Source organism: Euleptes europaea, chromosome 18 (genome assembly GCF_029931775.1).
Source record: "Euleptes europaea isolate rEulEur1 chromosome 18, rEulEur1.hap1, whole genome shotgun sequence".
NCBI lineage: Eukaryota > Metazoa > Chordata > Lepidosauria > Squamata > Sphaerodactylidae > Euleptes > Euleptes europaea.
In genome coordinates, this window is record NC_079329.1 from 13,677,221 (window position 1) to 13,705,142 (window position 27,922).

A 27,922-nucleotide genomic window follows, 5' to 3' on the forward strand; every position below is an offset into this window, starting at 1 on the left:
AGAAATCAAGACAGCCAGCATGATGTAGTGGTTAGGACCTGCAAAACCCAGGTTCAAATCCCCACTCGCACCATGGAAGCTTTCTGGATGACCTTGGGCCGGTCACACACCCTCAGCCCTGACCCTGGCTAGTATTTGGATGGGAGACCTCCAAGGAATACCAGGGTTGTGACATGGAAGCAGGCAATGGCAAACCATGTCTGAATGTCTCTTGCTTTGAAAACCCTATGGGGTGGCCATACATCTGCTGACTTGATGGCAAAAAAAAAATTGCTACGAATCACTGGCAACTAATTCCATAGGTTAGGGTAAGGCCCTACTATCTGCCGAACTGTTTATCTCAGCCATGTAGGATATAATAAAGCTGAAAAAGAGACAGAAAAGGGTGGTCCAACTTGCTACAGGGTTGGAGCACCTTCCCTAAAAGGAAAGGTTAAAATGTTGGGGGATTTTATTTTTACGAGGAGGAGGAGGAGGAGGAAGAGGAAGAAGAAGAAGAAGCAGCAGCAGCAGAAGCAACAACAAATATCTTTCTCAGTGTACGAAGTAAAGAAAGCAGAAAGTGTGTGTGTGAGAGGGAGAACATCTTCCTCTCCAACAGAATTTGGAAGTATCCAAAAATGTTGATGCATAGTAGACTCAGGGTGACAAAAGGAAAGTACTTCTTTGTACGAAGGATAATTAACTTGTGGGACTCACAGCCACAGGATCCAGTGACAGCTACCAGCGCAGATGCCTTTCAAATGAGACTGGGCAAATTCATGAAAGATAGGCCCATCGAGAACGACTTGCCATGATAGTGAAATGGAACCTCCATGCTCAGAGGCAGCGTATCTCTGAACACTGGGGGAGAACAACGAGGGGTAGCTTCAGATGCTGGGCCCTACTCGTAGGTCTTCCAGGAGCATTTGCCCAGCCACTGTGGGAAACAGGAATCTGGAGTAGATGGTGCAGTCTGTCAGGACACTTCTTACGTGCAGAACATTAAAAGTCAAAGAAAATATATATCCTTGTGGATATAAATATATAGAGGGGGGGCAGAGAGCGAAAAAGCTCTCTGTGTATCCACTTATAACTCTGGTGAATATTTTATGAAGTTCTGCTATGACGGTGCATCTTTGAAAGCAGAATCCACGGCTGTTATGTAAAGCAATTTTGCCGTGGCTGCGGCAACCCTTCCCCTCCTCCAGGGTGGGTTGGGATTTTGTTTTTGTTTTAATTTTGCTTGTCTTTTAAAATAGCAAGCATCCTCTTGCTGCATCGACTGGCCTCGTGCGACCTCTGTGAGCTTCGGACAGACTTCGCTCAACAACATACCTGGGAGACAAAGGGGAATCTGCCAGAACCCATCCAAAGAGGTGACAGTGGAGAAATCATCTGGCTTACTTTATACACCCTGATGGTACCCTGATGGTAGTTGTGATCTCCTGGGGGCTTTAAAGCCAAGTCAGTTTTTACACACTTGATGGGAGGGAGGGCCCTTTGATCAAGTTTGTGTAGGACATCTGGACCTATTGATTCGTATTTTGATTTAATAGGGGTTAAGAAAGTGCCCTGACCTGGACGGCCCAGGATAGCCTGGTCTCATCAGATCTCGGACGCTAAGCACTGGTTAGTATTTGGATGGGAGACCTCCAAGGAAGAAGAAGAAGAGTTGGTTTTTGAATGCTGACTTTCTCTACCACTTAAGGGAGAATCAAGCCAGCTTACAATCACCTTCCCTTCCCCTCCCCACAACAGACACCCTGTGAGGTAGGTGGGGCTGAGAGAGCTGTGACTAGCCCAAGGTCACCCAGCTGGCTTCACGTGTAGGAGTGGGGAAACAGGAATCTGGAGTAGATGGTGCAGTCTGTCAGGGCACTTCTTACATGCAGAACATTAAAAGTCAAAGAAAATATATATCCATGTGGATATAAATATATAGAGAGAGGGGGGCAGAAAGTGAAAAAGCTCTCCAAAAGTACACCAGATTAGCCTCCGCTGCTCCTGGGGAGGAGCGGGGAATCAAACCCGGTTCTCCAGATCAGAGTCCATCGCTCCAAACAACCCCTCTTAACCACTGCACCACACTGCACAGAGTCACTGTGCAGAAGCAGGCAATGGCCAACCACCTCCGAACACCTCTTGCCTTGAAAATCCTGTGGGGTCACCCTGAGTTGGTTGTGACTTGACGGCACTTTTCACCCCTCAAGAATGTGGTCCCCACAGCCCTGAGCATCTATATCCTACTTCCGTTTCATTTCCCAACTGTCCTCCTTTTTCACTGGGTTGAATCCCCCACTCTGGGAACTTACAGCCTCTGAGAACCTCAGCCTTAAGAGGATACCAGTTTGATACGTTCATCGTTCACAGTCACCCCTGTTGCTCCCACCCACATCCTGTCCGACTGGTTTCTTAAACCCATTAAAAAGCGCCCTTGCTCTTAAGCACTTGATTTCCTCTATGCCAGTGTTGGATGAGATCAAATTTAATAAAGAGCCAGAAAACCTAGGATCTGACCCGACCAATGATCCAGATACATTGGGGAGTTGTGTGTGTGTGTGTGTGTGTGGGAGATTATGGCTGAGTGGGTGGTGGGGGGTAAAGGTTAAAAATAGAAATATCTCCCTCCTCTTGTTCTTTTGGCATTCAGTACCCCCCACCCCTCCGGTGACCCAGCACATAATGGTGAGTGATAATGGATGGCACCATATAGCTGAAATTGTGTGTGGGGGGAGGGGGAGGGATGTGTTATATCCAATTAACAGAAAGGCCCCAAAAGAAAGGGGGGGGGAAATGCATTTGCACATGTGTTCCGAGCAAACAGAACACGATGATACAAACTACATCCGAGCATCCAGGTTTGCAACAGAGAGACTCCATCTGGCTAAGGGGAAGGGAGGGAGCATTAAAAATAAACCGGATAGAAGGTGGATTGAAAGAGAGGGAGGGGTGAGTTGGATTGCAGGCGGCTGTCAACGCAAAACACAAAACTGTGTGTGTGAGAGAGATGGCAGATGATAGATAGATTATAGATAGATAGATGATAGATAGATAGATAGATAGATAGATAGAGAGAGAGAGAGAGACAGACAGACAGACAGACAGACAGACAGACAGAGATAGATAGATAGATAGATAGATAGATAGATAGATAGATAGATGATAGATAGATAGATAGAGAGATAGAGAGATAGAGAGATAGAGAGATAGAGAGAGAGACAGACAGACAGACAGAGATAGATAGATAGATAGATAGATAGATAGATAGATAGATAGGTGTGTGTGTGTGTGTGTGTGTGTGTGTGTGTGTTAAGTCACTTCCGACTCATGGCGACCCTATGAATGAAAGTCCTCCAAAATGTCCTATCTTTGATAGCCTTGCTCAGATCTTGCAAATTGAGGGCTGTGGCTTCCTTTATTGAGTTAGTCCATCTCTTGTTGGGTCTTCCTCTTTTCCTGCTGCCCTCAACTTTTCCTAGCATGACTGTCTTTTCCAGTGACTCTTGTCGTCTCATGATGTGACCAAAATACGATAGCCTCAATTTAGTCATTTTAGCTTCTAGGGTCAGTTCAGGCTTGATTTAATCTATAACCCATAATTTGTTTTTTTGACTGTCCATGGCATCCATAACACTCTCCTCCAACACCACATTTCAAAGGAATCTATTTTCTTCCTATCAGCTTTCTTCACTGTCCAGCTTTCACACCCATGTAGGTAGGTAGATAGGTAGGTAGGTAGACAGCTGGGAAATGTGTGTTCTTCTGAGCCTAGGTGTGTGCAACTATGACACAGTGGTGGTGAGTTTATGAAAAGTGTTGGTGTGCAAAAGTGTATGATCCTCCCAGTGCAATCCTATGTAGAGCTGAACTCTTCAGAGCCCCACTGACTTCGATGAACTTGGGTGTATCTCTGTTTAGGACCGCAGCGTCCGTCTCGGAGCACCCATGTCCACTTTTTGTGTGTATGGCTGTGCATGGTTGTAGGCAAAAATTGCGAGACCGCAGGTATGGGGGTGAGTCGTGGGTGGCAATTTCGAAGGAGGGTTAGAGGAGGGGCTTTTCAAGGAGTATTTCTGAGGGTCCGGCGGAGTGAACCGGGGATCCGAGGGCACACCTGTGAGTGTGTGGCACTGGGAGCATATTATGTATGGGTGTGAAGTACCCGAGAGCATCACCCATCTGTCAGACTGAGAAGAGGAGGTGGGGACAGAGCGAGCCTGGCCCATCTGAACCCCTTGACACCCCGATCCCTGGAAAGAGATTTTGCCCTCTAACTGAGATCCCATTGTTGTGCATGAGTAAACGCACCGAACATCGTCAGCGGTCCAAGCCAAACCGCTCTGTTAAAGCATTTCCCCTCCCTCTCCAACATTACAAGGAACTTGGTTCTCACCCAGACACTCTTATCCCCCCCCCCCATACACAAACACACACTTTGCATCTCAAGCCTTACCTGTTTATCTGCCCTAAGGTCCTCCCGGCGAACTTTTTAAACTCTTCCTTTCGGAACTCCATGGTTTCTTGGTGGTTTCCTTCCGAGAAAGAGGCGACGGAGTCCAAGGATTTTGTCCCGGTATCGCCTTTGGAGACCCGAAGGTTGGCAATCAAAGACTCCGCCAAATCATCATTAAGGCTGCTTTGGGGTCGGTACAATGGGGGTTCCCGCTGGTTTCCTCGAAAGGGAGCCGGGTCTGGTCCTCGAATCCTTTCCCTCGCCCCTCTTTTCCTCCAGTTCTCTCCTCTTTGCTTCCGATTTTTTCCTCCTTCTCTCTCTTGCTCTCTCCTTCCCTGCCTTCCCCCCTCCTCCTCCTCCTCCTCCCCTGCCCTCCTCTTCCTCTCGCTCAGTCCTGTCTAGGGCACCAAGCGCTCAGCTTGAGGATCGGTGCGTGGGGATGCGACCATCACCGGCTGCGCCTGCCTGGCCCGGTGCCCGTTCCACCAACACGGGCAGAAGCGTCATTGGGGCCGCTTCCCCGACGTAGTAATGCCCGTGCCCTGCGGGGGACTCTGCAGAGGCATCCGATCCCCCTGCCCCGCCCCACCCCTGCTAGGCACCCTTCCCCTAGCCAGGGGTCTGCGGCCAGAAAGGGGGCGCCGCGCTGGCTCCGGGCCGCCCGCAGAGAACTTTGCGCGTCCGGGAGAAGAAGCGCCCGCCCGGCACCGCCCAGGGCGGCACGTTCAGCACCGCGGAGAGCGACGCGGAGGCCGGAGGGCGGCCGGGGAGATTAAGGGGGCAGCTATGGGCAGCGCCGGGATTAGGCGGGGGGGGGGGCGGATCAGCCGGAGAGATAAAGAGGGCACGGACAGAGAGGAAAACCGGGGAAGGAAGGAAGGAAGGAAGGAAGGAAGGAAGGAAGGAAGGAAGGAAGGAAGGAAGGAAGGAAGGAAGGAAGGAAGGAAGAAAGAAAGAAAGAAAGAAAGAAAGAAAGAAAGAAAGAAAGAAAGAAAGAAAGAAAGAAAGAAAGAAAGAAAAAGAGGGAAAGGAAAGGAGGAAGGAAGGAAGGAAGGAAGGAAGGAAGGAAGGAAGGAAGGAAGGAAGGAAGGAAGGAAGGAAGAAAGAAAGAAAGATAGAAAGAAAGAAAGAAAGAAAGAAAGAAAAAGAGGGAAAGGAAAGGAGGAAGGAAGGAAGGAAGGAAGGAAGGAAGGAAGGAAGGAAGGAAGGAAGGAAGGAAGGAAGGAAGGAAAAAAAGAAAGAAAGAAAGAAAGAAAGAAAGAAAGAAAGAAAGAAAGAAAGAAAGAAAGAAAGAAAGAAAGAAAGAAAGAGAAATAAAGAGGGAAAGGAAAGGAGGAAGGAAGGAAGGAAGAAAGAAAGAAAGAAAGAAAAAGAGGGAAAGGAAAGGAGGAAGGAAGGAAGGAAGGAAGGAAGGAAGAAAGAAAGAAAGAAAGAAAGAAAGAAAGAAAGATAGAAAGAAAGAAAGAAAAAGAGGGAAAGGAAAGGAGGAAGGAAGGAAGGAAGGAAGGAAGGAAGGAAGGAAGGAAAGAAAGAAAGAAAGAAAGAAAGAAAGAAAGAAAGAAAGAGAAAGAAAAAGAGGGAAAGGAAAGGAGGAAGGAAGGAAGGAAGGAAGGAAGGAAGGAAGGAAGGAAGGAAAAATAAAGAGGGAAAGGAAAGGAAAGGAAAGGAAAGGAAAGGAAAGGAAAGGAAAGGAAAGGAAAGGAAAGGAAAGGAAAGGAAGGAAGGAAGAAGAAGGAAGAAAGGAAGAAAGGAAGAAAGAAAGAAAGAAAGAAAGAAAGAAAGAAAGAAAGAAAGAAAGAAAGAAAGAGAAATAAAGAGGGAAAGGAAAGGAGGAAGGAAGGAAGGAAGGAAAATAAAGAGGGAAAGGAAAGGAGAAAGAAAGGAAGGAAGGGAGTGTGTTGAAATTCTAAACAGGAAGGAAATAGAGGTGTTGGGTGGAAACTGTAACTATTTATTTAGAAGTGGAACGAGAAAAAAACTGCACGGGGCGGCCAGATGGTCATTTGCTGAAAGGTACCGGCAGGTTTCTCTCCTAAGGAAGGGGGAAGGCGTGGGGCTCGCCGGCGGAGCGAGTTCCCTGCAAGTCCCAGCTGGGTCCCAAGAGGAGGGCAGGCTAACAGCGCCCTCATTAATCTTTCAAAAGTACTTAACTAAGCAGAGACAGGAGGGAGCAGGGGAAGGTCTTGGAGGAGGAAACAACTGTGTGCCCAGCAGGACGGAGGCAGAGAGAGAGAGAGAGAAAGAGAGAGAGAGAGATGACAGCAGACAAGGACCTTCAGACTCTGCAGGTCTGGGAGTTCAATGAGAAGGTGTCTCCACGGTACAGATACACCTGCCGGTGCGGTAGGGGCAGAGGAGATGCCATTCCCTTGCACTTAGGTGTGCTGCCTGAAATAGGAATGCTACTCACCCACATGATCTTTGTGTGTGTGTGTGCGCGTGTGTGTAAGTCATCTGTTCTTATACCCACCTGGGGCCTGTTCTGACATTATCATTGGTCAACACAGGGATGTCTTTTGGAAGGGATGCTCCAAGCTCGTCATTTTATAGAATTTTCCCAGAGAGGATCCCCTGAGTCTCAAGGCAGAAATCATCAGCCCAGTTCATGCCAAGCTTTCCTGATAGCAACTGCCCGGCTACCCCCAATTGGGCATCGACTTCCCAGAGGCATGCACGCACTGTGGGAATCGCTTTTTTTTTTAAGGTGCATCAGGCACAGCCTTGGTGCCTTTTTTGTTACCTCAGGGACACGGAGATGAGAAAATGTGGATGAGACTTGAAGAACGCTTTTTCTCCCATGCTCCAAGCAATGGGGTGTCCTCTTGTGTTGACATGAATGGAAGGTGATGTTCCTCATTAGACAAGAATCCATTAAAGTTGTATGTGTGCGGGGAGGGTGTGGTGGTTGGAGTGTCGAACTAGGATCTGGGAAATCCTGGATCAGATTCCCCACTTGTCCATGCAAGCTTGCAGGGTGACCTTGTACCAGTAGCTGCCTCACTTCCCGATGGAGTAAGAGTGACTCAGCATGCCTGTGGGGTGTTAATTTACTCTAAATTTCTAGTTGATATCCTTGGATGCTCAGGTAGATTCCGTGGAAGACACGCTGCAGGAGCAACCTTTCGGGGGACCACTGGCCATTGCTACTGCTACAATAAGCCAGAAACTCTGGATTTTTGGGGAGGGAAGAGCTTAAGTGTCCTGATGGCTAGGGGGCTGGTGGTGGATTAGGTAGGAGAGAAAAGGAGACACAGGAGTTGTCTCATTCCTTAAACCCAGGACTGTGGAACTCCCTGCCCCAGGATGTGGTGATGACTGCCAACTTGGAAGGCTTTAAGAAGGGAGTGGACATGTTCATGGAGGAGAGGGCTATCCATAGATACTAGTCAAAATGGATACTAGTCATGATGCATAACAATTCTCTCCAGGATCAGAGGAGCATGCCTATTCTATTTGGGGCTTTGGAACACAGGCAGGACAATGCTGCTGCAGCCGTCTTGTCGGTGGGCTTCCTGGAGGGACCTGGTTGGCCACTGTGCGAACAGACTGCTGGACTTGATGGGCCTTGACCTGATCCAGCATGGCCTTTCTTATGTTCTTATGGCTGGAAATTCCTTTTCTTCTCACTGGCACACACACAAAAAAAAAAAAACCTGCACCTGAAAAGCATATAGCTCAAAGATTTCCTGATAAGGTTTGCTCATAAACCTGCTAGCAGGTGGTAGAAAAAGGTGGACTCGGCCAACCACAGGGAGCAGTAGGGGGGAAACAGGAAAGTTTTGAGGTAGCAAAACACCATATAGTAAACCTACAACCCTTCCTGGTTTCCAGTGTTTGCTGTAGCGCACAAGAATCTCTCTTCTGCAGGCCTGATTGCTGGATCACTGGCTCTTAACCAGTCATACCCCAGTCCTCACAGACTACAGCTGTGTCAGCTCTCAGCATCAACCCTGCCCTGGATACCATAACAACCTCTCCCTTTGCTCTAGATACATTCATGAGATGTGCAGCCCGATCCTGGGCATGTTGCTTTAGAAGTCAGCCCCCATTGAATTAAATGGGACTTGCTCCTTAGAAAGTTATGGTCCACATACTCAACCATCAGTCCCGTTGGGTTCCATGGGGCTTACCCTCATGCAAATGTGCGTGAGGGGTTTGGTTAGGGGAGCCAGGTCCCTCTTCACCACCGGTGGGAGGTTTTTGGGGTGCAGCCTGAGGAGGGCAGGGTTTGGGGGAGGGCTCATTGCCATAGAGGCCAATGGCCAAAGCGGCCATTTTCTCCAGGTGAACGGATCTCTATTGGCTGGAGATCAGTTACAATAGCAGGAGATCTCCAGCTAGTTCCTGGAGGTTGGCAACCCTAGGTTTGGTTCGACCCTCTCTCTCCCTATTCCATACCCCATCCTCCATGCAGCTACTCCCCCTCCTTTGAAAAAATGACTGGAAAGATCTGTTCCAGGATCTCCCAGGGTTATGTCTGGTTTGAATGACTCCTCGTGGATACGTCAACCTTCCTTTTTACAGGTAAGGAATTATATTTCAGACACAAATATGCAAGCCAAAGGAGCAGAGGTGGAAACATCGTCCCCAGGTTGGTTCTCTGCCTCTGCCTGACTCTTGGGATATAGGCCAGCTGTCAGCTGAGCCGCAGAAGGCCGGGGAGTTCTCCATGCTTTAGGAGGAGTGTGGCTTTGGAAGGGAGACCCAGTGGGACACAGATGGTGCTGGCAGGGAGGAAGAGGGGATTGGTGGAGAGGGAGAAGAGATCAGCACTGGAGACAAATCGGAGGTTGGCTAGCGCAGCCTGGGTGGGGGCTCCAGGCTTGGATTCGAATACTGAAGTCTCTCTTGGTAGTGATCCTTGTGCGCTCTCAGGAGAAGCGCATGACTTGGGAACGTTCAGTCTGGAGAAGAGGAAGTTGAGGGGGGGACATGATTGCTCTCTAAGTAATTGAAGGGCTGTCACTTAGAGGAGGGCAGGGAGCTCTTCCTGTTGGCAGCAGAGGATAGGACTCGCAATAATGGGGGCGGAAAGGTACTGGTTGCATATTAGGATTTTTTTTTTTACACTAAGAGTGGTTCAGCAGTGGAATGGGCTGCCTAGGGAGGTGGTGAGCTCCCCCTCTCTGACAGTCTTCAAGCAACAGCTGGACGAGCCCTTGCCAGGCATGCTTTAGGTTGAAGAAGATGAGTTGTTTTTAATATGCCAACTTTGCCACTTAAGGAAGAATCAAACCGGCTCACAAACACCTTCCCTTCCCCTCCTCACAACAGACACATTGTGAGGTAGGTGGGGCTGAGAGAGTGTGACTAGCCCAAGGTCACCCAGCTGTCTTCCATGTGTAGGAGTGGTGAAACAAATTCAATTCACCAGATTGGCCTCCACCGCTCATGTGGAGTGGGGAATCAAATCCGGTTCTCCAGATCAAAGTCCACCGCTCCAAACCACCGCTCTTAATCACTACACCACGCTGGCTGGTTGATCCTGCATTGAGTGGGGGGTTGGATTAGATGGGCTGTACAACCCCTTCCAACTCTATGATTCTATGAAGTACATGCAAGGTGTAGCCAGGGCTGGGCCAGCCAGTGCATCCTCTGCTCCACCTGGAGCACTGGTTCGACCTACCTAAGGATTTTATAGGCAGAAGGCTTTGTATTTGAGACATGACTGTTCAAGAAACACTTGCTCTCAGTTTAATTTCTGGGGTTCTTTTTAAACCCCTCTGTAGCTACTGCATCTATGAGCTGGGTACTCATTTTACTGACCTCGGAAGGATGGAAGGCTGAGTCAACCTTGAGCCAGCTACCTGAAACCCAATTCTGTCGGGATTGAACTCAGGTTGTGAGCAGAGCTTTTGACTGCAGTACTACAGCTTACCACCCTGTGCCACAGGGCTCCTAGTAAGGTAGAAAGGCGGCTAATAAATGTTTTAAGTAAATAACAAGTTAATAAATATCATCTGTCTCTGCATAGCAGCCCTAGACTTCCTTGGGGGTCTCCCATCCAAGTATTCAACAGGGCCGACCCTACTTAACCTCTGAGATCTGACTAGCCAGGAGAAAAGCCAGAGACCTGGCTGAATCGACTCTCCCCGTCACTCTCTGAGTGCTTGAGAGATCAGCAGGCAAGGTGGTGAGCAGATCAGGGAAGCAGTACAAGCAGTGGGAGAGGAAATGCCATGCCGAAACCCATGGCTGTAGAAAGCGCAAACAGTGAGGTACTTGAACAAACTGACAACACCCTGCTGGCTTGGGGGGTGCGTGTGCAGAAATGTCTGTGCTTTGAAAATTTCGAGAAACCACACTTCGTAACACTATGAATTCCTTCAGTAATGGTTGTCATCTTCCCAGATAACCACCATCCATGGAATAATGATGCACTCTCCTCGACTTTTAAAAAAATAGGTGCACAAGTTTCATAGAATCATAGAGTTGGAAGGGACCACCAGGGTCTAGTCCAACCCCCTGCACAATGCAGGAAATTCACAACTAGCTCCCCCCCACACACCCCTAGTGACCCCTACTCCATGCCCAGAAGACGGCCAAGATGCCCTCCCTCTCATGAACTGCCTAAGGTCATAGAATCAGCATTGCTGACAGATGGCCATCTAGCCTCTGCTTAAAAACCTCCAGGGAAGGAGAGCTCACCACCTCCCAAGGAATCCTGTTCCACTGAGGAACCTCTCCAACTGTTAGAAAATTCTTCCTAATTCTTCAGTTACTGAAACTGTTCACAGGTTTCAGTAATGCCAGAACAGTCTGCCCTTTTGAGCGACGTTCCTTGGGAGAACTCTGGCTCCTCCATTCAAATTGCCCTCGCTCTCTGGTGCCCTCATTTGCCCACAGTGATGTCATCTGCAGCCAAGTCTAATTTATGGCATCGACCCACATTTTGTTTACTGATGATGTCATCCTGTCTGATGCAGCAATGGAACATCATTCCATTTCCTCTCTCGCCCCAGAGTCGGTAGCATCAGCCCAAAGACCTAATTCAAGGCGGAGGAAGAGCTAAAGCCATGCAAAACAAAAACCCAGTTTGGGGAGGGGAGGGACTTCAATGCCATAGAGGCCAATGGCCAAAGTGGCCATTTGCTCCAGGGGAACTGATCTCTGTCGGCTGGAGATCAGTTGTTATAGCAGGAGATCTCCAGCTAGTACCTGGAGCTTGGTAACCCTAGCCGTTAGGCGCTTACATAGATTCATAGAATTGGAAGGGACCACCAGGGCCATCTAGTCCAACCCCCTGCACAATGCAGGAATTTCACAACTACTCCCCCACACATACCCAGTGACCCCTACTCCGTGCCTATAAGATGGCCAAGATGCCCTCCCTCTCATGAACTGCCTAAGGTCATTGAATCAGCATTGCTGACAGATGGCCATCTAGCCTCTGCTCCAACTCTTGCTCCAACTTCCCCACCTCTTCTCTTCCAGGGCTCTTTCCCACGCAGAACTCTTCTTGAAAGGCTGGACGTGGGCTACACAAATCAGTCCTCTTTCCCAGACCTGCAAACCCAGCAATGTGCCCCTAGAACTCTTCCCTCATCTCTCTCCCAGGAACCCGGGACTCTTTGCCAAGCGGCAATTAACTCATATCACAGCAGGATACAGAAAATTCCCCACCGTGAGAGGTGTGTGCACGCGTGCTAATAAGATGCAAATGTATTGACAGTGGAAGCCGTGTCAGCAGAGGACAGCCAGCACGGGGGGCGGGGGCGGGGCCTCCAAGGTTTTCCTGGCTCACCGCCTGCTCCCCCAACCCCCATCCATTTGCTGTTTTTGAAAAGGATCTCCTTGTCTGAGGGAGACTAAAACAGGGAATTCTCACCATGGTATAAATTCAACCCTCTTACCTATCTGTAGTTACTTTTTCAAATCCTTGCAAAGGGAGAATATGTCTAATCCAAGATTAAAGGTGTGAGTAGGGTTGCCAACCTCCAGATGCTAGCTGGAGGTCTCCTGCTTTTACAACTGATCTCCAGAACTCAGAGATCAGTTCAATTGGAGAAAATGGGCAAATCCCGTCCTTCTCAGGCTTCATGCCCCCAAATCTCCAGCTATTTCCCAACCAGAAGCTTTTGCCAAGTCCAATTCATGTTCTACTGGGCTTGTCTATGCTTGCTGGCAGGAGCTCTCCAGGGTCTCAGGCAAATATCTTTCTCAGTTCCTGCTACTTGAGAGCTTTTCACATTAGAGAGGCCAGGATTGAACCCCACCACTTCCACCTGCAAAGCAAACAGGTGATCTGCATCCCCACACTTCCTCCACTGGGTGACCTCGGACCAGTTTTGGCCTCGCAGCTGGCCTACCTCGCAAGGTAGTTGTGAGGTTAGAAGGGAGTGATCCACTCCACCACACTCCCTCCACTGGGCGACCTCGGACCAGTTGCGGCCTCACCACTTGGCCTACCTCGCAAGGTGGTTGTGAGGCTAGAAGGGAGCGGAGGTGACAATGATATACACTGGCCTGGGCTTCTAGGAGGAAAGGTGCCTCCCACCCAGTGGTGTGTCTTCAGGAGTTGAAGAAGAAGAGTTGGTTTTTATGTGCTGACTTCCTCTACCGCTGAAGGGAGAATCAAACCAGCTTGCAATCACCTTCCCTTCCCCTCCCCACAACAGACACCCTGTGAGGTAGGTGGGGCTGAGAGAGCTCTATCAGAGCTATAATTTGCCCAAGGTCACCCAGCTGGCTTCTCGTGTAGGAGCAAGGAAACAAATCCAGTTCACCAGATTAGTGTCCGCCGCTCATGTGGAGGAGTGGGGAATCAAACCTGGTTCTCCAGAACAGATTCCACTGCTCCAAACCACTGCTCTTAACCATCACACCACGCTGGGCGTTATTTAATTGCCCCACCAGGGGGCAGCCTGAACGTACACCATGGGCATGTTGGCCCTTCTCATGCTCTGAAAGAGGGTTCCTCCGGCAGGCTCGGCCACAGCGCCTCCTACAGGGCAGCCCAGTGATACCCCGCGGCCCCTTCCGAACTGTAGCCAAAGCCCTGGCGAGAAAGCCGGCTTCAGATCTACAAAAGCCCCCCTCTCCTCCTGACCAAGCGAATGCGAGAGAAAACAGGTTGTATGAAGAGAAGCGAGAGAGACAGAAGGAGCGAGGGGGGGAGCTGGCGGGGGTGGTGGCGACGGACATGTGCTTGTGGAACAGGCTGTGCAGAGTGCGGGGAGAGCCAGCGAAGACAGGAACAGAGGAAGGAGAGTTTGTGCCTGTACATGTGCACACACAATAAGAAGAAGTAGGAACTTGCCGATTTAATATTGAACACATGAACACATGAAGCTGCCTTCTACTGAACCAGACCCTTGGACCCTCAAAGTCAATATTGTCTACTCAGACTGGCAGCGGCTCTCCAGGGTCTCAGGCAGAGACCAGCATCTCCAGTAAAAGGGACTAGGCAAGTAGGTGATATGAAAGTTGAACCTGGGACCTTCTGCATGCCCAGCAGATGCTCAACCACTAAGCCATGGCCCCTCTTCATGGCTCTCCAGGGTCTCAGGCGGAAGTCTTTCCCATCACCTATTTGCCTGGTCCCTTTAACTGGAGATGTCAGGGACTGAACCTGGGACCTTCTGCATGCCAAGCAGATGCTCTATCACTTAGCCACAGCCCCTCCCCTTAAATGAACACATGAAGCTGCCTTATACTGAATCAGACCCTTGGTCCATCAAAGTCGGTATTGTCTATTCAGACCGGCAGCGGTTTTCCAGGGTCTCAGGCAGGGGTCTCAAACATCACCTACTTGCTGGTCTTTTTAACTGGGAGATGCCGGGGATTGAACCTGGGATCTTCTGCATGCCAAGCAGATGCTCCGCCACTGAGCCACAGCCCCTTCCCCAAGGGAAGGGTGGTGGGAAAAGCCCATAGCTCCATGGAGAGCATAAGGAGGGACCCCGGTTCAAGCTCGAGCCCTGCCAGGATTGGAAGCAGCAGGGCCAGGAAAAGACCTCGCCTGGAGAAACTGCAGAGCACCGTGAGTCAGAAGAGACAACACTCCTCTAGGTAGACCATCGGTCTGACTCAGGGGAAGGCAGGATTTACAAAGCACTAACAACACCAGTCAAGCAGGAATCTGAACTGGCAGGACGTAGGGAGCTCTCCAACAGTTTGAAATCCACATGCAAGGAAATGGAAATATTTTGGTAGATGGCGAGAGCTTGGAGGCAAGCCAGCTTGGCAGCGGCTCAGCCCCACACCGCCCCTTTCTCTCCCCGTTCTATGAGTAAAGCGGCACCATCCTCCCCCGTCTTCTTCAGGATAGGGACACCTCACACAAAGACACACACACTCCCAAAAATCCCAGCGGGGCAAATGAGATGGTGGGGAAATCAAGTGACAGGGTTGGGGCCGCCGGCAGTGTCTCATTTACTTCCTTCCAGATCTGCTTTGGCGGAAGGTGGGGAAATGTGGGCAGGAGAGGTGGGACAGATTACGTTCGTCAAGCCTCACCCCGACGGATCCCAGCCAGCTATTTTGACGGGTTTGAAGAAATGGCAGCTTCAGCTGGGATGTATCAGTGATGAGCAAAAACCGACGCAAGGGAACAAGTGCCCAACTGAACCCTCATCCCAAAGCTCTCTTTGGTTTCTAAAACCATCCTGCAAGCGGACAGGCATTGCAGGCTTCTCTTTAGGACCATGAGAGCAAGAAAGCTTTGACATTTTTGTTTCCTTCCCTCGAAGGGCAGTGTTTAGATGCTGTCTGAGGCTTCGACTGAAAACCTTTCGCGACCACAGAATGTGAAGATTAAGGAAAGGTGCAAAGGGTTTTGGATACAACATACCAAAACTGTTCCCCGCCTCATCAAAGACAAGGATAGCCCATAGAATCAGAGAGTTGGAAGGGACCACCAGGGTCATCTAGTCCAACCCCCTGCACAGTGCAGGAAATTCACAACTACCTCCCCCACACACCCCAGTGACCCCTACTCCATGCCCAGAAGATGGCCAAGGTGCCCTCCCTCTCATGATCTGCCTAAGGTCATAGGATCAGCATTGCTGACAGATGACCATCTAGCCTCTGTTAAAAACCTCCAGGGAAGGAGAGCTTACCACCTCCCGAGGAAGCCTGTTCCACTGAGAAGCCGCTCTAATCGTCAGAAAGTTCTTCCTAACCCTTAGCCGGAAACTCTTTTGATTTAATTTCAACCAGAAGATGGCAAAAAGCCCTCCAGGATCAATGGGCCAATGAAGCTGCCTTATACTGAATCAGACCCTCAGTCCATCAAAGGGGGTATTGTCTACTCAGACCAGCAGCAGCTCTCCAGGGTCTCAGGCAGAGAAAGGTCTTTCCCATCACCTGCTTGCCTAGTCCCGTTAACTGGAGATGCTGGGGACTGAACCTGGGACCTTCTGAAGGCCAAGCAGATGCTCTACCACTGAGCCATGGCCCTTCCCCTAGGGAAGTATTTTTTAAAAAAACAAAACCATCATGCTCTGGCAGTCCAGTGCCCCAGCCTGCCTCCTCTTTTTTCTTGGCATAGGAGGGTCCTCCTCCCCTTCCTTAGAGGATGAGCATAGAGGGCCACGAGCCAGGCTCCCTGCAGCGGGAAGGCCGGCCCCAGACAGCCAAGGAGGCTCAACCGCTCACAGGAACACACACATGCATGGGTGGATGAGGATTGGATGGGGGGACAGAAAGAGACATATGAGAAACACCGACAGCTGCTCGGGAAGTCAAGAACGCACGCCGTGGGAGGAAAGAGACACAGTCTGGATCCTGTCCAATGCGCTTTACTGTATGTATTTGGGTCCGGCGTCAGATTGCCGCGAAGAGACTGCAGTCCTCAAGCCTGGTGTTCAATTCTCTCTCCCACCCCCCCAGCAAGCACTGTGCCTTCCGCAGAAGCTCTTCGGTCTCCATCCCGCATGCGGCTGGGTCCTCCCTGGGGCCAGGGTTTTTTTGGTGGTGTCCTCACACCAGCGTTCCAGCCTATGAGATGACAGCATTGCCGGGTTGGCCGCCCGGCACTGGCAACAGCGGCGAGGGGTGTTGGATAGGCATAGTCACGGTTAGGCTCTGCGGGAGGGAAGAAGAAACACGAGAGAGTCGGGGGTGGGTAGTTTGAGGCTAGAGCGCCCCCTGCAGTGCCAGAGAGGGTAAGGATCGTCCCTCTGTTTAGTTGGGCAGGGCCAAGCAAGCGGCTTGCAGGCTGTGCATTAAGGACACACTAAAGCTGTAGCCTATACAGTGCTGACTGCTCCTGATGAATGTCTTTGGGGAGGGGCCGTGGCTCCTCCGCAGAGCATCTGCTTGGCATGCAGAAGGTCCCAGGTTCAATCCCCGGCATCTCCAGTTAAAGGGACTAGGCAAGGAGGTGATGCAAAACACCTTTTTCTGCCTGAGACCCTGGAGAGCCGCTGCCAGTCTGAGTAGACAATACCGACTTTGATGGACCAAGGGTCTGATTCAGTGTAAGGCAGCTTCAAGTGTTCATGTGAGGTGTTTGGGCAGGTGAGGACAAAGTGGGGGGATTTTCGGTGGTGGCCCCCTAACCATGACACTCTTTCCCAAAGACACTCCCCTGATTCCTACGTAACTGAAACTTAAACAACTGTTTTATTTCCCCAGCTCAGTCAGCTATTTCATTTTCTTTTCTTTTTTACTGTTAACTATGATGGCTGGTTGACCACTGGCATCGTTTTGGTGTTTGTGTTCCTCTATGTGTGCAGTTCTGGAGGCCTCACTTCAAAAAGGACGTGGACAGAATGGAGTGGGTGCAGAGGAGAGCGACAAGGATGATCGGGGCCTGGAGACCAAGCCCTATGAGGAAAGGCCGAGGGAGCTGGGAATGTTTAGTCTGGAGAAGGGGAGGTTGAGAGGGGACATGATTGCTCTCTTTAAGCATTTGAAGGGCTGTCACTTTGAGGAGGACAGGGAGCTGTTCCTGTTGGCAGCAGAGGATAGGACTCGCAATAATGGGTTTAAATTATGGGCAGAAAAATACCAGCTGGACATTAGGAAGATTTTTTTTTTTTACAATAAGAGTTGTTCGACAGTGGAATCGGCTACCTAGGGAGGTGGTGAGCTCCCCCTCACTGGCAGTGTTTAAGCAGAGGCTGGACAAGCACTTGTCAGGGATGCTCTAGATGGATCCTGCATTGAACAGGAGGTTGGACCAGATGGCCTGTGTGGCCCCTTCCAACTCTATGATTCTATTATTATCAAAAAGCCTGAGACTGAAAGCTGGGGTAAACCAACACATAAAAATTTAGGCAGGCTGCAGAACTGGGATTGCCAAACATCAACGTGGCAGGTGCCCAAAAGCAAACAGAGAACCCCAGGGGCTGTGGCCCAGTGGTAGAGCATCTGTTTGGTATGCAGAAGGTCCCAGGTTCAATCCCCAGCAGCTCCAGTTAAAGGGACTAGGCTAGTAGGTGATGTGAAAGACCTCTGCCTGAGACCCTGGAGAGCCGCTGCCGGCCTGAGTAGACAATGCTGACTGTGGACCAAGGGTCTGGTTCAGTATAAGGCAGCTTCATGTGGACCCTGCCCATTCAAATCATACTGGGACGGCACATGTGCTGGGATGGGGGTCTCACCCACCCCTGAGTTGTGGCTCCTCCAGGCAGGTCACTGACGGCGGAGGCCATCGAGGCTGAGGGGTGGGAGAGGCGAGAGGGCGGAATGGGCGGGCCGCACAGCAGGGACCGGGGCAGAGCCCGACTTCTCACCAGAACAGGAAGTCTTGCGAGAAGAGCAGGCATTCCCGGTCTTTGGCAACCTTTAACAAGGCCAGAAAAGCAGCCAATGAGGACATTCTTAGCCATCTGCTCCAACCGTATAGTGGAGGAGATATGTCGCAGAATACCCAGCAAGCTGCTAAAAAATTAACTTGAAGACTATCGAGATGTTCTATATGGCCAGTGTACCAAACTGGAGCAGCATACCTAACAATGAATTGTATGATTGTTCTATGTAGATCATAAGGGCTGGTACAAATTGCCCTCCTTTGCAAAAGTAGAATTTTTCAAGGAAGATAAATGAGGAATTTAACTTTTGCATGAACATATGGATATGCAAGTCCCAAGAAAGACTGTGCGTAAATATGACCCCAAGGTACTTAAAATTTCTTACTATTTCTACAGAATTTCCATGCAGGGATAACAAATGCACCCTTTTAAGTTTAGATTGAGTGAAGATCAAAATTTAGTTCTAAATATTCTTTAGTGCAATTATCATAAAACTCATTTAAAATTTTCAGAATACCTGGGAGTGTACAGGCTAACAATACCAGATCGTCTGCGTATGCTAAGTATGGTATTGGCTGGCCACTTAGCTGAGAACAGGATCTACAATCCTGGCTAGGTAGAAAGTCATTTATGTATAAACTGAATAGATGTGGGCCGCCATCTGCTCTAAGCCCTGCAGGACAGCAGTTGGTGAAAGGAGGAGGAACTGGGTGGGGGGGCAACAAGCTCGGTGCCCCCTTTGATCCAAAGGCCATGGAGAAACGTATTCCCTCTGTACAAGAGAGCTGGGGGCGGAAGTGGTGACAATGGAGGGGTTAAAGGGGGCAGGGCCAGAATGCGCAGGGGAGGGACGAGTTCTTAGCCAGTATGTCCTCATTTCATCCCTGCAGGCGGAGGTAGCAAGAGCCGGTTGTGGAATCTGACACCGACCATGTGGAGCAGGAGCAACTCCGGCATGCGGCTGGACGGCTAAACCCAGCTGGTGCAACAGATCATCCTACGCCACCAGGTGGGCGAGTGCACCACCGTTTGGATGCCTGCCTGGTTGCCCGAGCGGGGAGCCCGCTTGGGGCTTGGTCGGCTAATTTTTAAGTTGATAATTTTGTATGGCCCTGCGAATGATGTTATAAATATCCAAACGGTCCTTGGAGGGGGAAAAAAGGTTCCCCACCCCTGCTGTAAGGGGCAAGAGCGAGGGCTGGCCGGGGTCAGAGGACCGAGGAACATGTGAGCGCCTCTCCAAAGAGTAGAGATTGGGAGGGATCTTTCTCACTCACCCTGGTTTTTTTGTGGAACTGGGCCTGACTTTCCTCGGGGATGATGCTGTAAGGAATGAAGATGTCCAGGTGATAATGGCCAGGATGGTCTTGTAATACAATTCGATCTTCTCCCAGGTCCAGTTCGAGGGACCTCACCGAGTTCTGGGTAGGGGGAGAAACATAGGACAGCATGCAGTGTGTTACAGCGCCATCTCCTGGGACTGGGCTACCTGCGCACCCTTCCCATAAATCGCAGGACGTCTTCCTGAACCGCATACTGAATTACCGTTTTAGGGAGGCTGATTTTTGCAACCAGGCATTCAGGGTGGCTTGGCGGCCGGGAGATGATGGCAAAGTCGGGAACTGCGGCAGAACTGAGAAAGAAAAGCAAGACAGACCAGATCTGTAAGCAGCAGGGAAGGAATCTCCTGGAATTGGGGGTGGGGAGCATATCCAGTCACTAGACTCCCTCATCTGGGATCCTTTTCTCGGAGTCATAAATAGCCGTGGACAGCTTACCCAGGATTAAGGGCTATGACAGAAATGAGTGCTAGCTGCCCGCCCTGGCTCACGATAGGCCTGTGTATTCTAACCAAACATTATTTTATTAGACCCACAGCCCAGTATGATATGAGTGTGCGCGTAAAGTGCTGTTGAGTCACAACCAGCTTATGGCAACCCTCACGGGCAAGAGACAAACAGAGGTAGTTTGCCATTGCCTGTCTCTGCCCAGCAACCCTGGACTTCCTTGGACTTCCTTGGTGGTCTCCCCTCCAAGTACTAACCTGGGCCGACCCTGCTTAGCTTCTGAGATATGACGAGATCAGGCTAACCTGGCCCATCCAGGTTAGGGCCCAGTATGATATTCAGCATGTTAATTATTCTACATTATCCTTGGCCACTAAAAACCCAGTCTGAAGGACAGTAGCTTCTTTTGGAAGACGAGTAGGCTCTGACTTGGTCTCTGGGAGAAGAAAACTCCCAAGATGCAGGGTAGCCCATCGAAAGCACTTTTCTGCATACCATTCGGCACACAGACGGAGAATGACCTGGAATTATGTTCTCAAAACCGCAGTGGGCTAGAGGAGTGGTAGTGGTTTCTCATGTATATGGGAGTCAGGATGTTTAGGGCTGTCAAAAATTAAATTGTGGAACTCCCTGCCCCAGGATGTGGTGATGGCTGCCAACTTTGAAGGCTTTAAGAGGGAAGTCAACATGTTCCTGGAAGATAAGGCTATCCATGGCTACTAGTCAAAATGGGTACTAGTCATGAGGCATACCTATTCTCCCCAGGATCAGAGGAGCATGCCTATCATATAAGGTGTTGTGGAACACAGGCAAGATAATGCTGCTGCAATCGTCTTGTTTGCGGGCTTCCTAGAGGCACCTAGTTGGCCACCGACTGAACAGACTGCTGGACTTAATGGGCCTTGGTCTGATCCAGCATGGCCTTTCTTATGTTCTTATGCTGTTATGCTATGTCATTTTTCGTAAGCCTCAAGTACTAAAGGCATTGTTGGAGAAAGAACCCTTAGAAGGGGCTATCGGGGTGCCCAACCCTGTCTTGGAGGCAACTCCATTTTGATAGACTCCATCTTGATAGACAGCTGGACTCACGCCAGAGAAGACAGCTGGACTCACACCAGAGAGACCAGAGCTCAGATCCCGACTCGGCCTGGAAGCTCTGGGGGGTGCCCTTGAGCCAATCACCACCTGTCCACCTAACCTGACTCACACCGTTGGAAGAACGGGGTGGAGAGAAGACAGGGAGCCATGCTCACAGTCCTGACAATGTAATCCATAAGTATTTAAGTGCCACATATCTCTTGTCCTCCTCCTCCTCCACCCAACTCCCTCCATCCCTGCACCATGCTCCCCCCCGCCCCCGTCTCAACCGCACCATACCTCTGGGCGTGAAAGGGCTGCAAAGGTTTCCTGGTTGTCTCCTGGGTTTGGCTACTGAAAAGCAAATAAATGTGACTTGGTTTTTTAAAAAAACAAACATATTCACAAACTGTAGGCCACTCTCCAAGTCTGCTGGTCTAAATGGCCTTTTCTGGCCTGACTCAAGGCTCCCTGCTGTTTTGCCAAGACGGCCAGGGGGGCTGTCCCTGCTGACGCATCTCAGGATGGTGGTTTCAGCCCCGTCTAAAGCTTCTGTGTCAGTGAGGCTAACAATGGATCCCCCCCCAATCACTTTAGCCCTCACATGGAAAACACTCCCAAACCACTCCAATGCTGGAATTTCCATTTGACACCCTCTCCCCCCACACACTCACACATGTAGATCCCTCTGGGTACCCAGATCTTGCCTTACTTAGTTCACAGCACACCCAACCCTGGCAAGTGCTGGGGGTAGGTGTACAAGGACTGTGTTATGCCACCCCACACCAAAGTGGGCACACGGACAGGATAGTGCTGCTGCGGTCATCTTGTTTGTGGGCTTCCAGAGGCCCCTGGTTGGCCACTGTGTGAACAGACCGTAGGACTTGATGGGCCTCTGTCTGACCCAGAAGGGCTGATGTTCTTATGTCCTCAACACATAAAACCCCCTGATTGCACCATCTGAAGATGGCTGCACAATTCGTTCTCGGCTCTGGAAGTCCTTTCTTAAGCACCTGTCTTCAAGCACATGAAGGTCTGTAAACTTGAAAGCTTAACATTGGTTGGGCTTGTGTTCAACAGGGATTCTGTTTATGGGAATCTGCGTCTCATCCTCAGCAGAAGTTACTACTTAGGAGCAGGCCAAGAAGCAAAACTAATCCAAGCATCTCCCCCACACACACCAAAAGAGGGTTCTTATCAGTTTATCATGTGAGTGTTTTGATCCTGTTGACTACTAAGAAGAAGAGTTGGTTTTTATATGCCGAATTTCTCTACCACTTAAGGGAGACTCAAACCGGCTTACAATCACCTTCCCTTCCCCTCCCCACAGCAGACACCATGTGAGGTAGGTGGGGCTGAGAGAGCTCTACGAGAGCTGTAACTTGCCCAAGGTCACCCAGCTGGCTTCATGTGTAGGAGTGGGGAAACAAATCCAGTTCACCAGATTAGCCTCCGCCACTCCTGTGGAGGAGTGGGGAATAAAACCCAGTTCTCCAGATCAGAGTCCACCACTCCAAGCCACCACTGTTAACCACTACACCACGCTGGCTCCATAAACATTATGGATTTATGTAAGGAATGCCAATTTGTTTCTCATACAAGGGCTTATGAAGTCTGGCATTGTCTAAGAATAGAAGCACTCAGATTATCTGATTATCTAACAATGCAGGAAGGGGATGGAGGTAAAAAGCAAGCTGGAGGTTCCCCCCTAAAGCTCAGCATACCTGCTATCCATTTCCTGTATGATGGGTTTGGATTTTGTGCGGATGGTTTGCTCTGATATGGAGCCCATAAACTTCCTGTTCTTCAGAATGCGCCATTCTGGAAGGGGATGCGTAAGAGACAGCAATTTGGTTGCAGAATGTGGTTGCAGAATTCCATCCCAAGGCACAAAGCTGCAGCCAGACCCAAAATGGACAAAGTGTGTCTGGCGTTGCTACAGCCAGGCCTCAGCCATTTCTGCACATGAGCAGGGACACAACAGCGGAAGATCAGAAGGGGCCCCCAAACAGATGAACCAGCTTCCCAGAGCGACGCTGATCTCCCATACCTGCGTGGCTGATCTCCATCTTGTATTTGTCTGATAATCCTTCCAAAACAATTGTGATGAAGAACTCTTTGAGGAAACGGTTGCTCTTGACAGAGGGGGAGAAAAACAGGAGTCGTTGGGTCTCCTGGCAGACAAGCTGTCCCTCCCCTGAAAAGCACAATGACTAGCCCAAGGAATCCTCCACTCAGACAGATGCTCACCTCCACCTTGGTGAAGAAGTCGGTGTTGATGGTGACGTCATACGCAGTGCAACCGTGACCGCCTGGAAGGGGTGAGGAGAAGGAGGAGTCAGGCCGGTCATGAAGACAAGAGGCCCAAGTCCTAAAGCCCACAGGCAGGGCCAGGCCATAGACTTGCCCTTCAGCTAGGGTTGCCAACATCCAGGTGGTGGCTGGAGAACTCCCGCTATTTCAACTGACCTCCAGGCGACAGAGATCAATTCCCCTGGAGAAAATGGACACTTTGGCCATTGGACTCTATGACGCTGAAGCCCGTCCCCTCTCCAATCCCCATCCTCTTCAGGCTCCACCCCCAAAATCTCCAGGTATTTTCCAACCTGGAGCTGCCAACACCACCTACAGGTGACCAGTCCACATTTCACAATCTCGCTGAAAAAGCCCGTGTGTCAAAAACTTCACTGACCTCCTGCAGCTGTTCCACACACGTTTAAATTCCTCACGGCAACAATGAGGGCTCAAAACTATTTTTTTTAAAAGAAGATTCCCCCCTCCTCCTGCAAACTGCACTCCTGTTTTTGTGGATTGTGGAATACACTTAGCATTACCTAAGCAAAATTAAAAGGGAAGGAGGACGATGGCATCCTTCAAGAAGAAGAAGAGTTGGTTTTTATATGCCGACTTTCTCTACCACTTACGGAAGAATCAAACCGGCTTACCATCACCTTCCCTTCCTCTCCCCTCCCCACAACAGACACCCTGTGAGGTAGGTGGGGCTGAGAGAGCTCTAAGAGAGCTGTGACTGGCCCAAGGGCACCCAGCTGGCTTCATGTGAGGAGTGGGGAAACCAACCCGGTTCATCAGATTAGCCTCCGCTGCTCACGTGGAGGAGTGGGGAAACCAACCCGGTTCACCAGATTAGCCTCCGCTGCTCACGTGGAGGAGTGGAGAATCAAACCCAGTTCTCCAGATCAGAGTCTTCAAGTGTCCGGCTGTCTGGCAATTCCACCCCACAGCTTAGATGAACCATCGGCCATGCTTCCGTTTCCTTTCTCGCTGCTCACCTCCCCCCTCCCAGCGCAGCCACCTACGCCAGTCTTGCCGCCAGCCCGTTTCCCCTCACTACAAGCTGAAATCTCACCCTTGTCCACTTCCGCATGGGGCTCTCCCAGGCTCATGGGGATCCGGAAGGTGGAGGCATGGTCCGACTCAATGAGGCACTCAAGCTCTTCATTGGTCAGGTCGGGAGGGGGCGGGATGTGAGGGGATCTGCAGACGTTGACGAAGATTTTCTCGCCTGCATCAGTGTGAGTTTTCAGGCAGAGCCCTGGAGAAAACAGGGGCAAGCTTAATAGTGTCACTAGCCCAGCCAGAAGTTTGATCTTTTATTTTATTTTATTCCATTTATACCCTGCCCTTTCCCAACCCAAGCTAGCCTCAGGGCAGCTTCCGACACGACATATCATACAATGTAATTAAAATATGAGTTAAACACACAGGATTAAAAGTGATATGCAAATTAAAGACAGCTGTCTAATTTAACCTACTTCAATAATAGTTTCCTAGAAGTGAAGATGAAGAAGAAGAAGTTGGTTTTTATATGTTGGTATTCTCTACTTTTAAGGCATGTCAAAGCAGCTTACAATCTCCTTCCCCTCCCCACAACAGACACCTTGTGAGGTAGGTGGGGCTGAGAGACTGTGACTGGCCCAAGGTCACCCAGCAGGCTTCATGTGGAGGAGTGGAAAAACCAACCCAGTTCTCCAAATTAGAGTCTGCCGCTCTTAACCACTATACCATGATGAGGAAAGCGAAGAGCGGTCGTAACAGAAGGCCAAGTGATCTAACCCTCAGGAAATGGAGGTAAAAAGGGTCCAGGAAAATAGGGACTAACAAGGGAAGGACCAAAAGGAAGGGAGTGAGTGGAGGAAGGAAAAGGGGTAGGAAGGGACAGAGAGGAGAAAAGGGAAGGGAGGCCAAACTGCTCTATTCACTGTTGATGCCTTAACCATATGCCTGAGCAAAAAATAAGTGATATAACAAGCACGCACGCGAAAACAAAAATGTAGTTGAAATCTAAGTCTATTCAAAATAGCAATGCATATGTAATATATATAGCATCAAACACATATAATCAAGCATACTGAGACATATACGAGAATAGTACAAAATTCCTCCACATATCTAAGAATCAATATAAACTCCAAAAGTTGAGTCTACAATACTGTACAAAGCAAGACTGAAATGCGCCTCAAGCAGCGGGGGCCAAAGTAGCGCGTCTCAGAGAGAAAAAGAACATGGAACCTGCGCACTTGTTGAAACTGAGGCACATTTCAGCCTTGCTTTGTACGTTATTGTAGACTTGACTTTTGGAGTTTATATTAATTCATAGATATGGGGAGGAATTTTGTACTATTCTTGTATATGTCTCAATATGTTTGATTGCATGTGTTTGGCGCTATATATATTACATATGCATTGCTATTTCGAATAGACGTAGATTTCAACTACATTTTTGTTGTGGCTTGTGTGCTTGTTATATCACTTATTTTTTGCTCAGCTCAATAACAGCACGCGCCTTACTTAATTAACCATATGCGTGGCAGGATGCCTCTGTCTTACAGGCCCTGTGGGACTGAGTTAAGTCCTGCAGGCCCCAGGTCTCACTGGACAGAGAGTTCCACCAGGCAGGAGTCAAGCCTGACAGGGCGGCCTCCAGGGATGCCAGGCAGGAGTTTGCTCTCGCGAGTCACCACCCAGCTCTGGCCAGAGGAAGAACTGCAGAAGGACCGACCACACTAGTGAAGGAAACGTCCTCGCACTGATTGCCCACAATGGATTAGGTGACAGCCCCTAGAAAAACTTCCTGGCCAGGCCACCTCTGCCTTGCTCTTCTCTGTCTTCGCCTCTACACAAAAACTGGGTATAACACCCAGGCCTGTGCTCCCTTCCTCCCAACAAACCCTCTGTTCTTTCGCCCTGTTTGAAGCTCTTTACCTGGAAGCGGTCGGATGGGCTTGCAGTCCGCTGGAGGGGGAGCGGCACTCTGGATCTTCTGGGTTGCCTGGAGAGAAAGAGATTTGACAGGCTTTTAGGTCAAGCCCAACCACACTACTTAGAAGCCAGTCCCATTCATGTCAGCGGGACTCCTTTCCAACTATCCATCCATCCATCTTTTTCAGCATGGTGTAGTGGTTAAGAGAGGTAGTTTGGAGTGGTGGAGTCTGATCTGGAGAACCGGGTTTGAGTCCCCACTCCTCCACATGTGCGGCAGATGCTAATCTGGTGAACTGGATTTGCTTCCCCACTCCTCCGCATAAGGCCAGCTGGGTGACCTTGGGCTAGTCACAGTTCTCTCTGAACTCTCAGCCCCACCTACCTCACAGGGTGTCTGTTGTGGGAAGGCAATTGTAAGCTGGTTTGATTGTTCCTTAAGTGGCAGAGAAAGTCGGCATATAAAAACCAACTCTTCTTCTTCAAATCTGCAGCATTGTTATGGCCAGAAACCGGACAATACAGCAAGCCCTTGTTGCCTTCCAGTCTTCTCCCTACAATCACCCGAGTTCCTCCCTGCCACACCATTGGCAGCCACTTGCAAGAAGAAAAAAGGGGGCCATATCAAGGCAAAATGAAGGCAAGGAAACAAATGGTGCAAAAAGAATCAATTCTTTAATAAGTTATGTTAACCCCAACGCGATGCCATGCATGGGGATGTTGTGAAAGTAGAATCTGAAAGATTCCTCCTGAAGCAGTATGTGAAACGTGTTGGGGTTAACATAACTTATTAAAGAATTGATTCCCTTTGCACCATTTGTTTCCTTGCCTTTGTTTAGCCGCTTGCAAGAACCAGGAATACCACAGGCTGACAATGTCACAGCCCCTAGAAATAATATTACTGCCATTATAGCATACTGCCATGTTTATATTTTAACACAGACAGTTCGCACGTATATGCCACTTTGTGGTGTTCGATGCACTTCGTGAGCATTCTTGTCACAATCCCGACAGCGATCTTATAAAAGCCAAGAGGACCTCTCCAAACTGGGCAAATGGGCAACAAATGGCAGGTGAAAGTCTGTGTCAGTCAGTGCAAACTGATGCACATTGGGGGGGGGGGCGGAATATCCTAATTTCAAAGATACACTGATGCGGAGTTGAACTGGTGATGGTAAAAGGTAAAGGTAGCCCATATTCTCTCCAGGATCAGAGGAGCATGCCTGTTGTATTAGATGCGGTGGAACACAGGCAGGACAATGCTGCTGCAGTCGCCTTGTTTGTGGGCTTCCTAAAGGCACCTGGCTGGCCACTGTGTGAACAGACTGCTGGACTCGATGGGCCTTGGTCTGATCCAGCACAGCCTTTCTTATGGATCAGATGGATTTAAAAGGGGGATGGACAGATTTATGGAGGATGGGTCTCACGTCAGCTATTAGCCATGATAGCCTCCAATTGCAAGGCACCAGGGAGCAGACAGCAAGCAAGCCCTACTTGTGGAATGCCCTGGGGCAACTGACGAGCTGCTGCTGGAAAACGGATGTTGGACTGATGGAGCCATCTTCCCAACTACCTCCCCAAGAAGAAGAGAGCCGTATCAGCGGCACACCTGGAGCAGAAGGCGTCTGAACTCCTCCTCTTCTTCCTCCCCCTGCAACTCAGCCGATAACAAGGACTTGTCAGGGGCAGAGGCCATGGTGGTG

The 27,922-nt window shown here is 49.9% G+C and overlaps 2 protein-coding genes across 2 annotated transcripts in view; both read right to left on the reverse strand.

Annotated features, from left to right (window-relative positions):
* SLC17A7 (solute carrier family 17 member 7) overlaps window positions 1-4,526 on the reverse strand; it is a 49,948-nt gene extending 45,422 nt beyond the window's left edge. The window contains exon 1 of the mRNA XM_056864020.1: window positions 4,436-4,526. Coding sequence (XP_056719998.1) covers window positions 4,436-4,497 — 62 coding nt within the window. The 5' untranslated portion in view covers window positions 4,498-4,526. The remainder of the gene's footprint in view (window positions 1-4,435) is intronic.
* An 11,831-nt stretch (window positions 4,527-16,357) lies between these two features.
* Window positions 16,358-27,922, reverse strand: PIH1D1 (PIH1 domain containing 1). Its single transcript, XM_056864269.1, is given in 10 exon segments — window positions 16,358-16,462; window positions 19,413-19,556; window positions 19,681-19,768; window positions 21,300-21,350; window positions 22,724-22,820; window positions 23,050-23,134; window positions 23,250-23,311; window positions 24,367-24,552; window positions 26,223-26,289; window positions 27,829-27,922. Coding segments are annotated over 10 exon segments (972 nt in total). The 5' UTR covers window positions 27,916-27,922.